Below are 15,889 nucleotides of genomic sequence, written 5' to 3'. Positions count from 1 at the left end.
TTTGAGTTTGGTACTTCCCGATGAACTGCTAACTACAGTTACCGTTGCAGACCAGCTCTCCGGTAGAGATGCTAGTAGAATCAATGCCGTGACTTCATCATCAAATGTTATATTAACAGAACTCAACCGAGTTAATATTATATTAAACTCATTGATATGTTCCGTGACAGATCCACCTTGTGTCATCTTTAAGTTGAATAATCGACTCATCAAATAGACTTTATTTGAAGCAAATGGCTTCTCGTAAGTATTTGATAGCGCCTTCATCAGGCCTGTAGTGGTCTTCTCGTTAATGATGTTAAATGCCACATTTCGTGTTAGCGTCAAACGAATTACACCAAGAGCGTGGCGATCTAATAGATCCCAATTCGCTTTGGCCATATTCTCTGGTTTGACCTCGGTCAGAGGTAAGTGTAATTTTTTCGGGTACAAATAATCCTCTATTTGTATTTTCCAGAATCCAAAATCTTTGCCATTGAACTTGTCAATCTTAACCTTCCCTTCTTCCGATGCCATTTTTCACAAAAAAAAAATGTGAATAGTGCCTGTGAATAGTAACAATGAATACTATTCTGTGTAAGAAAAAAATATCCCAACAGATAGATAAAAATCACTATTGGTGAACAGAACTATCATTATGAATGAATAGTACTTTACTATTGTGAATAATGTTAGTAATGATGATTAATAGTGCCACACTATTCTTGTGAATAGTACATGCACCAATATCATACCTTTCTACCAGAATTACACTGTCTGTGCTCTGATACCAGTTGTTAGGAGGCGTGTCAGGCTAATAGAAGGGAAAAATATTCAAAAGAGAAAAGCAATCAATTGCACAAGATTTACGTGGTTCGACAATTTTTGCTTAATCGACGGTCACACAAAGAATAACTTTTTATTAATTGAAGAGAAAGAAGAAGTTGAGGGATGATTTACAACTAAAGGAGGGGATGCCTATTTATGGGCAGAACGTCTGCTGAAAGAAATTTTTCAGTGAACGTGAATACGAAGAAGACAGCACTGCAAATCGCTAACCGAAATCTTCTTTCAAATTTGCAGCCAGCCAATTTTGACTTGGTGGGGTGAGAGAGGCTGCCCAAAAATTTTTCCACGTTTTCTTTCTTCTCTTTTTCTCTTTGTCTTCTTTTATATAGCTTTTATTTTCTTTCTTTCTTTTACCAAGAAAGGGGTTTTTTCCCATCAAGAAGCCTATATTTAAACAACTTTTAAAAACGGGGAAAAAGTTTGAATATCAGGCTCAGCGGGTCTGTCACGCAAATTCTTACCTCCAAAAGGAAAGCAAAGGGATGAAAAATGGTCCAGAATTAGTTGTCTCCTTTTTGCCCATTTAAACAATCTCAGGCCCTTGAGTATTATTGTAGGTGAGATGATGACTGCTTTGAAAAACAATCAATATGGGGAACCCACAAAATTGGGATCTTGATGAGGAATTGAAGCCTTATGTTGATAGCAATAGATTGGCTGACCTGAAGGGTGTTGACGAATGACGAGGTGCGAGCTATGAGAAATTGGAGAGGCAGAAGTCATACTTATGTGATCTTATATTATTCGAGTGCTAGAAAACTAGATAATGGGAAAAAAGATGTATCGATGAAAGTTGAGGGTGAAGCTGAAAACTTTACAAAATATTGTCAAAAAGGTGTTCATATATAACTTCAGTTAGAACAAGCTTTTCATATATAAGATAACATAGGCCTGTAAAGTTCAGTATGAAACCCATGTCATCTACAAAAACAAGCATCCAAGAGCCAGTCTTGAGTCATAAAAATAAGTCTGTAAAAATATAAACAGATATAGTATGCTACTAGACACCACATCCAAAAAAGCTAGTTGTTATTGCTTTCAAGAACACAAAAACAACAACATTAGTTTGTCATATCCTGAACAACCCGTAAGCTTTAGCCATTAATAGCAATCACGCTGCATCACCAAGATCCTACAAGATGGGCCAGAAAACCAAAAGGAGAAAAATAAGCGAGTATAACACTCTGGAAGAATATATTTTGAACTTTCAGATGGATCATGTATAATAAGATATCAGTAGCAAAACTGAGTAACTATCGGGCATCAAGAAGCAACATTGCATATTATCCGTACAAGTAGATAATCACATCATCGTACACTCGTTCAGAGAAACATCAAGAGCAACAAAGTAAAACTAACAAAGTGAACAGAATTTGCTAGAACTGAATGCAAAAACAAAATACAAGCGAAGAACCAAATTGCATCAATTAATAGAATGCAATTATCCATGTGTTTACCCGAAAAATCGGATAAAGTTAAATTTGAGTATGGTTCTAAAGATATGTGATATAATTTGATACAAACCATATAGAGAAATAGTAATATCTATGTTCTTGACTATGAGAATGAGAATAGTAAGCAAGAAGAATGAATATGATAAAGTAAAACGAGCACAAGGGGATATCTTTCAATATGAGAAATGATCTATTGTTACAGAGTGTGAGAATGCCTTATGCTTACAAGGATTCCCCCTTTTATAGTAGAGGGATCCTACTTTACTTACAATAAAAAAATATATAGTGGAGAACTCATAATGAATTGACTCTTACTCGATTCCCGCCAAGATTCTCTCCCGTAGTGCGGTTGTAACGGCTCTTGTCTGCGAGCTCGATACTGGCTCAAACTCGTTATTGGGTCGAGCCCTCGGCTTTGGCTTGAATTCGACCTTCGAGGTGGGTGTAGCGCATTTCCCCCCACCCTCACGTTGCCTTGCGGATCGATTTGGTCATGGGCTCGATAATAGTATCGAGCCGACTCCTCGATCAGTCTTTGGAACTCGAGGCTCGTTTGTACTGTCTTCAGAACTCATCCCAAAATCCTACTCCGGTTGCTTACCATTCGAACTCGATCGAACGTAGGAAGGCCGAAATCTATTTTGACCATATATAGATAGTCCCCTCGTTTCTCAAGAAGGATGTGGTGAGAATCAATATGATTTTCGACGGTTCGATTGAGTTATAAGCTGACGTTTTCACAGGGCTTGATCATGACGTATGTGATAGCTGTCCCATCGATTTAGTCTTTCAAGGTATTTAATGCATGTCGGACAGTGGTCAGCCACAACTGATACTGGACCGCCACAATGTAAGCCTATAAATAACCCCTCCATCTAACATTTACCACTTTTACGTCTTCACTCTTCCAAATTTTCTTACTCTCTCTCTCTTTATTTCGCCGCTCGCAGAGCCATCTACACCAGCGTTTGGCATCATCAACTTTTCATCTTGCTTTGCCTTTCTTTCTCTCATATCAATGGCCAAAACTTCGAAAGCTGTGCCTCAAAAGGAGAAAGCTTCCTCATCACGGCCGTCCGGCGACAAGGCGCCGGTGGAGCCGCCTCCCTACGAGTATGTTCCCGGCCCGTGCACTTTGAAAATCTATTTTAAAGTCGAAAATCCTTCGTCGGTTCCGGGCCGATGTGAGCATGTGTCGATGTACATGTGCTCGATAACAGTGGGCCATCTCGAGGCTGTGAGGAAAGACTGCAACTGGGGTCCCGAGGTTATGTTGCAAATCCCCTCTTCCGAAGAGAGCATTACCACTCATGTGAAGGGGTTTTTAAATGTTTATACTTACCCTTTCACGTTGGGTCCCGTCGACCCAATGATCATCGATTTTTTCAAAAGATATCAGGACACCATCGGTCAAATTCATCCTTCTCTATGGCGCATAGTAATCTTACTTCGCTTCTTCTCTAACAAGGCCGGGGGGCTGGATTTTACCCTAAATCACCTTATATGATTATATCGGCCTCAAATCTTTCGAGGTCTAATCATGCTCCATCGTCGGGCATCGAAAGCTTTAATGTCGAGCATCGACGAAGACAAGGATCAGGGTTGGATGGGCTGCTATATTCGGTGAGGACCCGTGACCTTATCCCGGAAGAGAAGCTGCCGTTCCCCGAGGAGTGGAATTTCGACCGTAAGTGATTTTCATAAGGCGTTGCTTTTTGTATCTTTCTTTGATTTTACCTGATATCTTCCTCCGATATACAGCCGCCCCTTGGATGCCACAAGCGGTGCCCGACCTCTAGGATTGGGTTCGGAAGTTAGCCTCGACTTCCTCTTATGCCGAACGCGCTTGGCGTGATTTGGCGAAAGGCAGGTGGGAGGCCAAGAATCACGGTAAGGGTCTCTTCTTATGTTTTTCGAAACACTTTTTATGCTCCATTCGTTACTGACTTTCTTTCATGCAGGCGTAACCAAGGATGCCGTTTTGAGGCCTCCGAGTGGTGAGGAAAGAACCAAGTCCCCGGTCCCGAAACCGGGGAAAGATAAAAAGCGAAAGGCTGCCTCTCAGTCTAAGGAACCCAAGCCCAAAATTCGAAGAGTGAAGAGGAAAGCAATCACTCTTTTGATGGACTCGGTCCAACGACTGAGGGAAGAAGAAGAAGAAGAAAATGCTTCGGCTTTGGTGGTTCGATCTGCAAAAGCTATCGAGATCACCAGATCTTCTGAGCCGATGATAGCCACACCGGTCGGGGCCGGTTTCAATACCCCGATCCTCGATAAGAGTGCCCCGAGCGATTCGCTCGGTACCATGATAGTGGGTCGTTTGCCTTCTCTTCCGACCTTCTCTGAGGAGGCACTAAAAGAAGCTTGAGAATTGAAGACCCCCGATATGGGCAGAGGCTCTAGTGCAGGGGATCCTTTTCGGGATTGCTTCGTTGGAGTCGATGATGCCTCCGATATCGATAACGCTTCTTTTTTCCTAGAAGAGGCCCAACGTTTCATTTCTCGGGTAATGACTTTACTAAGCTTGGTTTCTTCGTTCTTTTCTAAACATGACTAGTGTTTTTTTTTCCTTCTGTGTAGGCCATTAGCAAGTTTCGAGCTGACCTCAGCCAGTGTGAGATCGAGCTTCAGAAAGTCTCGGGGGAGAGAGATGCTTTGAGGCTTCTCTGCGGCCAAAAGGATGAGGTTATAAAGGACCTCCAAGAAGATTTGGCTAAGGCTCGAGAGGAAGAGGCCGAACTAGATAAGCAGGTGAGCCTTGTTCTGTTAGAGTATGGGTTTGATCAAACTGTGGAAGCTGACCCTTCGTTATCTCAGCTGCAGCAAAAAGTGGAAAAGATTGGATTGCTTCGGGAAGAAGTTGATCAAATCAAAGCCGAATATGATCGGTGGAAGGAGACTATCGACCGTCTGGCTGCAGAAAAGGAAACTATCTTGGCCAAATTATTATCGGCCGATGTTCAGCTTTGAAACGTTAAGCAAAAAGGCTCGGCTCAGGCTAAGAGGATCGGGGAGCTTGAAGCAAGGCTTGCTGAGGCCAAGGCGGAGGTCGAATCATCGAAAGTCATGGCAGACAAGTCTATTGCTGTTTATCGGGCCGATGCCGAGGCTGCTCAAACGGAGGCAAGAAAGGCAGCGGATGCTGCCGACACTTGAGCACATTGGGTTGCCGAACTTGCTAAGTGTCGATCTCGGAGGGAGACCCTTGAGGAGATACACGCTCGAGGTTTCGATCTTGCCGAAGAGATAAAAAAGTCCAAAGAACTCGAAGCTGATGCTGAAGCCTTAGTTTCCGATGGCGATGATGATGACGATAGCAAGGGTGGGTCCGATGACGAAGGGGAGCCCGGTGGAGAAGAGACCGCTCTTGATGACAACCCAACAACTTAGCCCTTAGCTTTTATGTCGCTTTTATTCATGTAAATAATCTTTGTATATTTATACATATATCTTTTTCTTTTACTGACTTGTTTCGTCTTTCTTGCCTTGTGAAGCTTTCGTTCATGCCTTGCGAATGCTTTTATATGCGATTCCATCGAATTAGGTCTTCTTAGCTTTTATAGCCGAGTGAGAGATTGTTTCGAACTCGAACTCAAAATATCTTAGTCCGTAGACCTTTTATGATCGAGTGAGTGATTGCTCGAACTAGAAGTAAGATAGCCCTTAGGCTTTAATAATTGAGTGAGTGATTTTTTCAAACACGAACTCAAAATATCTTAGCCCGTAGGCTTTTTATGATCGAGTGAGTGATTGCTCGAACTCGAGGTAGGATAGCCCTTAGGCTTAAATAATTGAGTAAGTGATTGTTTCGAACTCGAACTCAAAATATCTTAGCCCATAGGCTTTTTATGATCGAGTGAGTGATTGCTCGAACTTGAAGCAAGATAGCCCTTAGGCTTTAATAATTGAGTGAGTGATTGTTTCGAACTCGAAATATCCTGTTTGAATCATGAAGCAGGAAAATCTTTTCAAAGTGTGAGATATCTGAAATTAGAAGCTCTCCTTTATGTCATTATACATGTGTTTGTATCTTATGCCAGGGTTCGAGCAAAACTACGTGGGCATGGTTCGTTTTGACCATTTGGCCCTTACACTTATCTCTATCAAGACCCTGTTCGACAAGAATTAGATATGAAAACAACTTTCTTGTGCCGAACTTGATTTACTCGATTGGTAGCCCCCCCAGTATTCGAGGTTGATTACGAAGGAGCCTCGAATACTGCTGGTTTTGTCCTCGGGTAGCACATAATTGTTTCCTTGTTAAAAACCTTGCCGGAAAAAAACCATTTGGGATAAAAACCGAACTAAGGGGAAAAAGAGTACAACGCGTGCTTTGAAACCGGAGGTCTTGATGTTTTTAGTCAAATTCCTGTAATGAGTTAGCGCCCAATGAACGTATATAGATGATAGAGAGGAGAAAATCATACCTTAATAGTAATATCGTTTGAGAAGCGATATGTTCCAATTGTTTGGTAGTGGTTTTCCATCCATTTCCCCAAGTTTATAAGACCCTTTCCCGACTATATCGAGGACTCGATAGGGTCCTTCCCAATTTGGGCCGAGCTTCCCTTCATTAGGATCTCGAGTGTTGACAGTGACCTTCCTTAGGACCAAGTCCCCGGTCTTGAAATTGCAGAGATTGGTTCTTCTGTTGTAGTACCTCTCGATTCGTTGTTTTTGTGCAGCCATTCAAACCAGTGTCGCTTCTCGTTTTTCGTCTAATAATTCGAGGCTAGTATTCATTGCCTCGTAGTTCGATGCATGTAGAAACCTTGCACTTGGCTCCCCGACTTCGACCGGAATTAAGGCTTCGGAGCCATATACTAGGGAAAATGGAGTTGCTCTTGTACTGGATTTAGATGTTGTCCGATATGCCTAAAGGACTTCGGGCAAAATTTCTCTCCACTTTCCTTTAGCTTCGTTCAATCATGTTTTGGATGATAGTTTTGTTCGTTAATTCGGCCTATCCATTCCCACTAGGATGATATGGTGTTGATAGTATCCTTTTTATTTTATGGTCTTTGAGAAATTTTTTGTCACTTTACCGCCGATAAATTGCTTACCATTGTCACATGCTATTTCTGCTGGTATACCAAATCTACACACGATGTGATCCCAGATGAAATCTATAACCTCTTTCTCTCTTACCTTTTCGAACGCCTGTGCTTCAACCCATTTAGTGAAATAGTCAGTCATAAACAAAATGAATTTAGCTTTACCTGGGGCCGATGGTAGAGGGCCGACGATATCCATTCCCCATTTCATAAATGGCCATGGAGAGATAACTGAATGAAGCTGCTCTCCTGGTTGATGGATCATTGTGCAAACTACATTTATCGCATCTTCGAATGAACTCCTTAGTGCCCTTTTCCATGCTATCCCAGTAGTATCCTGCTCTGATGATTTTGCGAATTAGTGATTCGGCGCCGGAGTGGTTTCCACAAGTGCCTTCATGGACCTCCCGTAAAACATAATCGGTGTCCCCTGGCCCTAAGCACACTGCCAGTGGTCCGTCGAACGTCCTTCTGTACAACGTTCCATCTTCAACCAACGTGAATCGAGCAGCTTTGGTTCGTAGAACTCTAGATTCTTTAGAGTCTGATGGGAGTTTTCCATTTTTTAAGTATTCAATGTACTTGTTCCTCTAATTCCAGGTTAAGCTTGTGGAATTTATTTCGGCGTTCCTATCCTCGATTATAGATTTCGAGAGTCGAACGACAGTCCCGAGTCGATCTTATCCTCTTCGACCGATGACCCCAAATTTGCGAGTGCGTCGACCTCACTATTTTGTTCTCGAGGTACATGTTGTAGGGTCCATTCTTTGAAACGGTGTAGAGTTATCTGTAGTTTGTCCTAATACCTCTGCATCCTTTCTTCTCGAACCTCGAAAGTTTTGTTCACTTGGTTTACTACTAACAAAGAGTCACATTTGGCTTCGATGACTTCTGCTCCCAAGCTTTTAACTAGCTCGAGACCTGCAATCATGGCCTCGTACTCGGCCTCATTGTTAGTTAATCTAGTAGTTTTGATGGATTGCCTAATAATGCCACATGTGGGAGGTTTTAGTACGATGCCAAGCCCGGAACCCTTCACATTTGAAGCACCATCCTTGTAGAGGGTCCAAACCCCCGTCGATGTACCTAATTTTAACAAGAGTTCCTTTTCAACTTCGGGTACAAGGGTTGTTGTGAAGTCGGCCACGAAGTCGGCTAGAATTTGGGACTTGATGGCCGTCCGAGGCTGATATTCAATATCGTACCCACCGAGCTCGACGGCCCATTTGGCCAGTCGGCCCGATAGCTCGGGCTTGTGCAAAATGTTTTGAAGTGGGTAAGTGGTTAAAACGCATACGGGGTGACATTGAAAGTATGGTCTTAACTTTCTAGAGGCGTTTATCAATGCAAGCGCCAGTTTCTCTAAGTATGGGTATCTAATCTCTGCCTCTCCTAAGGTCCGACTTACATAATAAACAGGAAACTGCATACCTTGCTCTTCTCAAACTAGGACACCACTCACAACGATTTCTGATACTGCCAAGTATAGGTAAAGCTTCTCATCTGCCTTCGGAATGTGAAGTAATGGTGGGCTCGATAGGTACCGCTTCAGTTGTTCTAGTGCCTATTGGCATTCCGGGGTCCAGGCGGAATCGTTCTTCTTTCTGAGTAGAGAGAAGAATCTGTAGCTTCGATCTGACGACCTTGAAATGAATCGGCCTAAGGCAGCTATCCGTTAGGTCAGCCTTTGCACTGCTTTCACACTATCCACGACGGTGATGTCTTCGGTGGCTTTGATTTTGTCGGGGTTGATATCGATCCCCTTATCCGACACCATGAAGCCGAGAAACTTTCCCGATCCGACCCCGAAAGCACATCTTTCGGGGTTGAGCTTCATGTTGCATTTCCTTAGAATTTTGAACGTTTCTTGCAAATGAGCCAAATGGTCCTCTGCGTGCAGGGACTTAACTAGCATGTCATCAATGTAAACTTCCATTGATTTACCTATTTGTTCTTCGAACATTTTATTCACTAGGCGTTGGTACGTAGCCCCTGCATTTTTTAGCCCGAACGACATTATATTATAACAATAGGTTCCATACTTAGTGACAAACGAAGTTTTTTCTTAGTCCTCCGGGTCCATGCTAATTTGATTATACCCGAAGTAGGCGTCGAGAAAAGTGAGGATCTCATAGCCGGTCGTGGCGTCGATCAAGCGATCGATGCTAGGCAGTGGAAAGGAATCTTTGGGGCATGCTTTGTTTAGATCTTTATAATCTATACACATTCTAAGTTTGTTCCCTTTCTTAGGGACTACAACCACATTGGCCAACCATTTGGGATATTTCACTTCTCGAATTGACCCTATTTTGAGAAGTTTAGTTACCTCATTTCTTACAAATGCGTGTTTCACCTCGGATTGGGGTCTTCATTTTTGCTTCACCGGTTTGAATCTAGGGTCCAAGCTCAGCTGGTGCGTTGTTATCGATGGTGGGATCCCCGCCATGTCTAAATGGGACCAAGCAAAACAATATATGTTATTAATAAGAAATTGAATGAGTTTTTCTCTGAGTTCGGGGGTCAACCTCGTACCCAGGTATACCTTTTTCTCGGGCAGATGTTCGATTAATATAACCTGCTCCAGTTCTTCGATCGTCGACTTGGTGGCGTCGGGGACGATGAGAGCTCGAGGTGTCGGAAATTCTTTCTCGTTTTCATCTATTTCCTGTTTCACCGATTCGGTCGAGACCGGTTGCTGTGATTGCTATTTGGTTCCTCGCCTAGTTTTTATGCTCGACCTTTCCGAGGCTGACGACGTTGGTATTGATGTTATCTCATCAACCGCAAACATCTCCTTCGCAGCATGTTGCTCCCCGTACATTGACTTCATGCCGTCCGACGTATGAAATTTCATTACTTGGTATAGAGTCGAAGTTACTGCCCTCATATTGTGGATCCATGGTCTTCCAAGTAGGGCATTGTACCTCATATCGCCTTCGATTACGTGGAACTTGGTGTTTTGGACGGTTCCAGCCACATTTATGGGCAGGATAATTTCCCCTTTAGTTGTTTCACTGGCCATATTGAAGCCGTTTAAGACCCGAGCTGCGGGCACGACTTGATTCTGTAAATCGAGCTCCTCCACTACCCAAGATCAGATGATATTTGCAGAGCTACCTGGATCCACTAAGATGCGCTTAATTTGAATTTTATTTAATAGGATCGAAATTACCAGAGCGTCGTTGTGAGGGTGAGAGATGCCTTCGACTTCTTCGATTCTGAATGATAAAGTGCCCTCGGGTGCATAACCTCGGGTTCGTTTTTCCCCTGTGGCTGGTATCTTGCCGTATTTGAGAACGGGTTCCTGTGGAATATCGATCCCACCGATGATCATGTGAATGATATGCAGGGGTTCCTCCTGTTTATCTCTTTTGCCGGCGTCCCTTTCTCTGAAGTGATTCTTAGCTCGGTCACTAAGCAACTCTCGAAGGTGGCCCTCATTGAATAGGCGGGCTACCTCTTCTCTCAATTGTCTGCATTCCTCAGTCCTGTGGCCATGCGTACCATGATACTTGCACATCGAATTCGGGTTCCTTTGGGAAGGGTCGGTTTGCATGGGTCTGGGCCACCTAGTATCTTTGATTCTTCCGATCGCCGATACAATGCCCGATGCATCGACGCTGAAATTGTACTCCGATAGCCGAGGTGCCTCCATAGGATCGGCATATTTATCAAAGCCACTCTTGCTCATAAGCCCCCGAGAATTTTGCCCCCGATCACTCCTTCGATTGTTCCGAGCGGTATTGCGTGTTGAACCGTTGTTCATATGATCTGCGACGTACGGTTGATATCGGTCTCTGTTCGACCTTTATTCTCTGTCGATCTCCCTTTGGTTTTTAATAGCTGTCCTGTTCTGATGCATGGATCCAGACGGAGCTCCCAACTGGTCATCTTCGACCCTAAATTTCGATTGATATCAGTTGTGCATATCCGCCCAAGTTATTGCTGGACACTCGATCAAATTTTGCTTCAGCCGACGTGATGCTATTGAACTTTGCTCGTTCAACCCTTGGGTGAAAGCTTGGATGGCCCAATCGTCTGTGACCGATGGCGATTCCATGCGTTCCATTTGAAATCAGGATACGAATTCCCTCAGCATTTCATTACCCCTTTGCTTTACTTTGAAGAGGTCTGATTTCCTTGTTGCAACCTTTATGGCACCAGCATGTTCCTTTACGAACGAATCTGCTAACATGTCAAAAGAATCGATGGAATTCGGCAGTAGATTGTGATACCAAATCATCGCTCCCTTCGAGAGGGTCTCCCCGAACTTTATCAACAATACAGATTCGATCTCATCGTCCTCTAAATCGTTACCCGTGATGGTACATGTGTAAGAGGTGACGTATTCATTGGGATCGGTCGTACCATTATATTTGGGAATTTCGGGCATACGGAATTTTTTGGGGATTGGTTTTGGGGCCGCACTCGAGGGAAAAGGCTTTTGTATGGATTTTTTCGAATCCAGCCCTTTTATCATTGGTGGAGCTCCCGAGATCTGATCGACCCTGGCATTGTATGTTTCCACTCTCTTGTCGTTGGCTTTGACTCGTTTTGTGAGTTCCTCGAGCAATTTAGTAATTTCGGGAGTGGTCCCCGATTCTTGCTCGTTTGACTTCACTATGGCGGGCTCCGTTCTGGGGGTGATTTCTCGAAGCGGATTGGGATCTGGCCTGCTTTGTATATGAGTTTGGCTCTGCAATTGAGCTATCGCTACTTGTTGGGCTTGTAACATATCGAAGATCATACGTAAGCTGACTCCGATTTCCTCCATGTTATGGGTGTCTCGAGCTACAGATTGAGTACCGCCCTGAATGCTTTTTTCCGGTTCGGAACGTTGGTTTGCCTCAAGAGCCACTTGCGAATTGACATCTAGTGGTACTTCGGCTCGAATTTCAGGTACTTCGATTCGAGCTTCAGTGCCATCATCAAGTGGCCTTCTGGCCCCGGGTACCAAGTTGTTGGTTTCATCTTAAAGGCCTGCTTCGTGGTCGATAGGTAAAGCCATTGTTGATTTAAAGTTGTAAACTGGTGTGTATTGCTGATTTATATCAAACAATCACTGTTATCCTTAGCCCCACGGTGGGCGCCAAACTGTTTACCCGAAAAATCGGATAAAGTTAAATTTGAGTATGGTTCTAAAGATATGTGATATAATTTGATACAAACTGTATAGAGAAATAGTAATATTTATGTTCTTGACTATGAGAATGAGAATAGTGAGCAAGAAGAATGAATAAGATAAATAAAACGAGCATAAAAGGGTATCTTTCAATATGAGAAATGATCTTTTGTTGTAGAGTGTAAGATTGCCTTATGCTTACAAGGATTCCCCCTTTTATAGTAGAGGGATCCTACTTTATTTACAATAAAAAAAATATATAATGGAGAACCCATGATGAATTGTCTCTTCCTCGATTCCCGCCAAGATTCTCTCCCTTAGTGCGGTTGTAACGGCTCTTGTCTGCGAGCTCGATACTGGCTCGAACTCGTTATTGAGTCGAGCCCTCGACTTTGGCTTAAGTTCGACCTTCGGGGTGGGTGTAGCGCATTTCCGACCACCCTCACGTTGCCTTGCGGATCGATTTGGTCATGGAGCCGACTCCTCGATCAGTCTTTGGAACTCGAGGCTCGTTTGTACCATCTTCGAAACTCATCCCAAAATCTCACTCCGGTTGCTTACCATTCGAACTCAATCGAACATAGGAAGGCCGAAATCTATTTCGACCGTATACACCATATTTTTACGGACAAATAACCCAAACTAGTTGATAGAGCTTAGCTGTTTATCGGTTCAAGAAAATGCAGGTGGTGATTTAGCATCTTTAAGATTCTTTTTTTTCTTCATCTGGCAGCATGCATCAGACTAACAACTTTGTTACGGAGAAAATAACTTACCTTCTGTGCAGTGACAAATTCAACATGAGCCCTCAAAAGAACCATCCTCAACCGAGTTGGGTAGATTTCCAACAAAAATTATTTTTGATCCCGGAGTTTGAGCTTTAGGAGTAATAGGGGTCTTTTACTGCATTATGAACAACATAGTTTTAAGTAAAAAAACAAAACGCAAATATAATTTTATAAAGCAACGAGACATAATAAATAGTGCAGCTCAACCAATTGTAAGAACGAAGTTGTAACTAATTATGAAACCCGCTGGAAGAGATGCAGATCATCTAGTTATGCCAAAAAGGAATATTCTGATCAACCCAAAAGATACGAAAATATTACCTTCTTGGGAGTTCTCGATGGTTTTTCATCCTCTTCTTCTTCAGAGGACTCGTCTTCATCAGAAGATTCCTCAGAACTACTCTCCTTCTTTGAGACAGCTGGAGTGCTAGAGGGCTGTGAAACATAATTGTGAAATGATGAACTAAAACGAAATACAAGTTGGAATATTTGCATTTATCACTTAGCATATGCCCTTACATCATCATCTGAACTAGACTCGTCGCTGGGTTCTTCCTTTTTAGAGGTAGCGGCAGTACCATTTTTAGGTGCAGCAGCATGTGCCTTATTAATGGCATCCTCCTCCTCCTCTGCGCTGCTATCATCCTCAGAACTAGACTCATCACTTGACTCGTCTTTCTTCGAAGCTGCAGCTGAGCCATTAGCAGGAGGTATCTTGGCTGCAGGAACATCTTCCTCAGAACTACTCTCCTTTCGAGTATTTGAGACAGTTGGAGTGCTAGAGGGCTGTGAAACACAATTGTTAGACAATGAACTAAAATGAAATACAAGTTAAAATATCACGAATGAAACATATCCAGACCTTGATCTTTTTCTTTTGAGGCTCTTCTTCATCACTTTCTTCAGAAGTATCATCCCTACTCTCATCATCACCGCCTGCAGATGAAGGAACCTGCAAAGGATGGGGAAAGCAATGAACTACAGAATGTAAACCGAGGCTAACAAATTACTAACATCAAGTCAAAGAAATGGAGATAGATTTTTGTGTTGGTTAGAATGATTCATCGTCGAAGATGATATATCAGAAGTAAAGGGATGTAATGTCATTTCACCTATACAAAAAAATAAGCTTTTTTAAGAAAACATTGATTACCGTAGATGTTTATTTCTGAATTGCACGAACGAAAGGGAAATGTTCATTATATTGCCAAGTAGAACATTATGAAATACAATTAAAAAGATGATGAAGACTTATCAAAGTAAATAAAAAATAAAAGTAGAAGATGAAGATTTTGCCAGCCTACCTTCTTTTTACATACAGCAGCAGCCTTTCCCTAAAGTAAGAAAATTATCAGACAACATGCAAATGCAAGCAAAATATGAGAAGATACTCAAAAGGCAAGTAAAATACTCACTTAAGTAAATAAAGGATTTCATGCGATAGCAAGAGGACAAAAATAACACAAATCAAATATCAAGTGGTCAAACCTTGTCCGAATTAGAATCATCTTCATCAGAGTCGGTTTCTTCGGAGCTGTCACTATTCTTTTTCACGGCTTGAGGAGCTTTTGTTGGTTGAGAAACTACCTTAGACGGAGGCTCCTGTCAAAAAGAAAATCAACTACAGCATCAAGGAGTAACATTATTAAAATATCAATATAGCACCAATTTCATCAACTCCATATGCCCTTACATCATCATCATCATCACTGGACTCGTCACTAGATTCTTCCTTTTTTGAGGCAGTAGCAGGCGCCTTCTTAACAACATCCTCCTCCTCATCAGAGCTGCTGCTATCATCCTCAGAACTAGACTCATCACTCGACTCGTCTTTCTTAGAAGCTGCAGCAGAGACATTAGCAGGAGGTTTCTTGGCTTCAGAACTGCTATCTTCCTCAGAACTCGAATCATCACTCGAATCATCATTCTTCTTAGCAGCAACACCATTCTTACTTGAAGTTGCAACAGCCTTCTTAGAAGGAGCCTATACACCAACAGAAGCAGAGTTAGTAACATCACTGGCCAAAATATATCAAAAATATGCTAGATTCTGCTAAGTTAAGAGATACTACTTCATCCTCGCCTGAAGAATCTGAATCATCCGAACGGCTGGCTAATTTTCCATTCTTGGCAAGAGTCACTTTCTTAGGAGGTGTCAGTGTTTCAGTAAGCTGCATATATATAAAAAGAACTAAGAATGAGACCCCACATTATCAATTATATGACTACATATCTAGATGAATTCAACAGACATACTACACAATACAATAAAAAAAGCAGCCCGGTACACAAAGTATCCGCGTTTACGCAGGGTCCGGGGAAGGGACGCACCCCAAGGGGTGAAATACAGACACCCTACCCTAATACTACGCAATACAATATAAATTAAAATTCTGCACTCAATAACTTGGCTAGACGAAAACAGTCAGTGCATGTATTACCTTCTCGTCTTCTGGCTGAGAGCTATCGTCACAGGAACTGGTTTCTTGTTTCTTCTTCTTCTTCTGAGCCTTTGCATCGCTCTTCTGTTTCTCAGCAGCTTGTGCTGCGGCCAAATGTTTCTTTTGCTTCTTTGTACTCACTAACTTCTCAATTTCATTCTCAGCTTCTCTCTTCCCTGTAAACACACACGAATTAGTCACA

The 15,889-nt window shown here is 42.5% G+C and overlaps 1 protein-coding gene across 1 annotated transcript; it reads right to left on the bottom strand.

Moving 5' to 3' along the window:
* Positions 1-1,678: 1,678 nt before the first annotated feature.
* Positions 1,679-15,863, bottom strand: LOC142180381 (uncharacterized; the record flags this gene model as incomplete). Its single annotated transcript, XM_075252591.1, is given in 10 exon segments — positions 1,679-1,960; positions 13,235-13,361; positions 13,568-13,681; positions 13,766-14,032; positions 14,109-14,198; positions 14,551-14,580; positions 14,735-14,848; positions 14,940-15,230; positions 15,319-15,417; positions 15,688-15,863. Coding segments are annotated over 9 exon segments (1,184 nt in total), but the record flags the coding sequence as incomplete, so codon positions are not given.
* Positions 15,864-15,889: the final 26 nt, after the last annotated feature.

This window comes from Nicotiana tabacum, chromosome 4 (genome assembly GCF_000715075.1).
Source record: "Nicotiana tabacum cultivar K326 chromosome 4, ASM71507v2, whole genome shotgun sequence".
Taxonomy (NCBI): domain Eukaryota; kingdom Viridiplantae; phylum Streptophyta; class Magnoliopsida; order Solanales; family Solanaceae; genus Nicotiana; species Nicotiana tabacum.
This window is presented reverse-complemented; position numbering and strand designations above follow the sequence as displayed.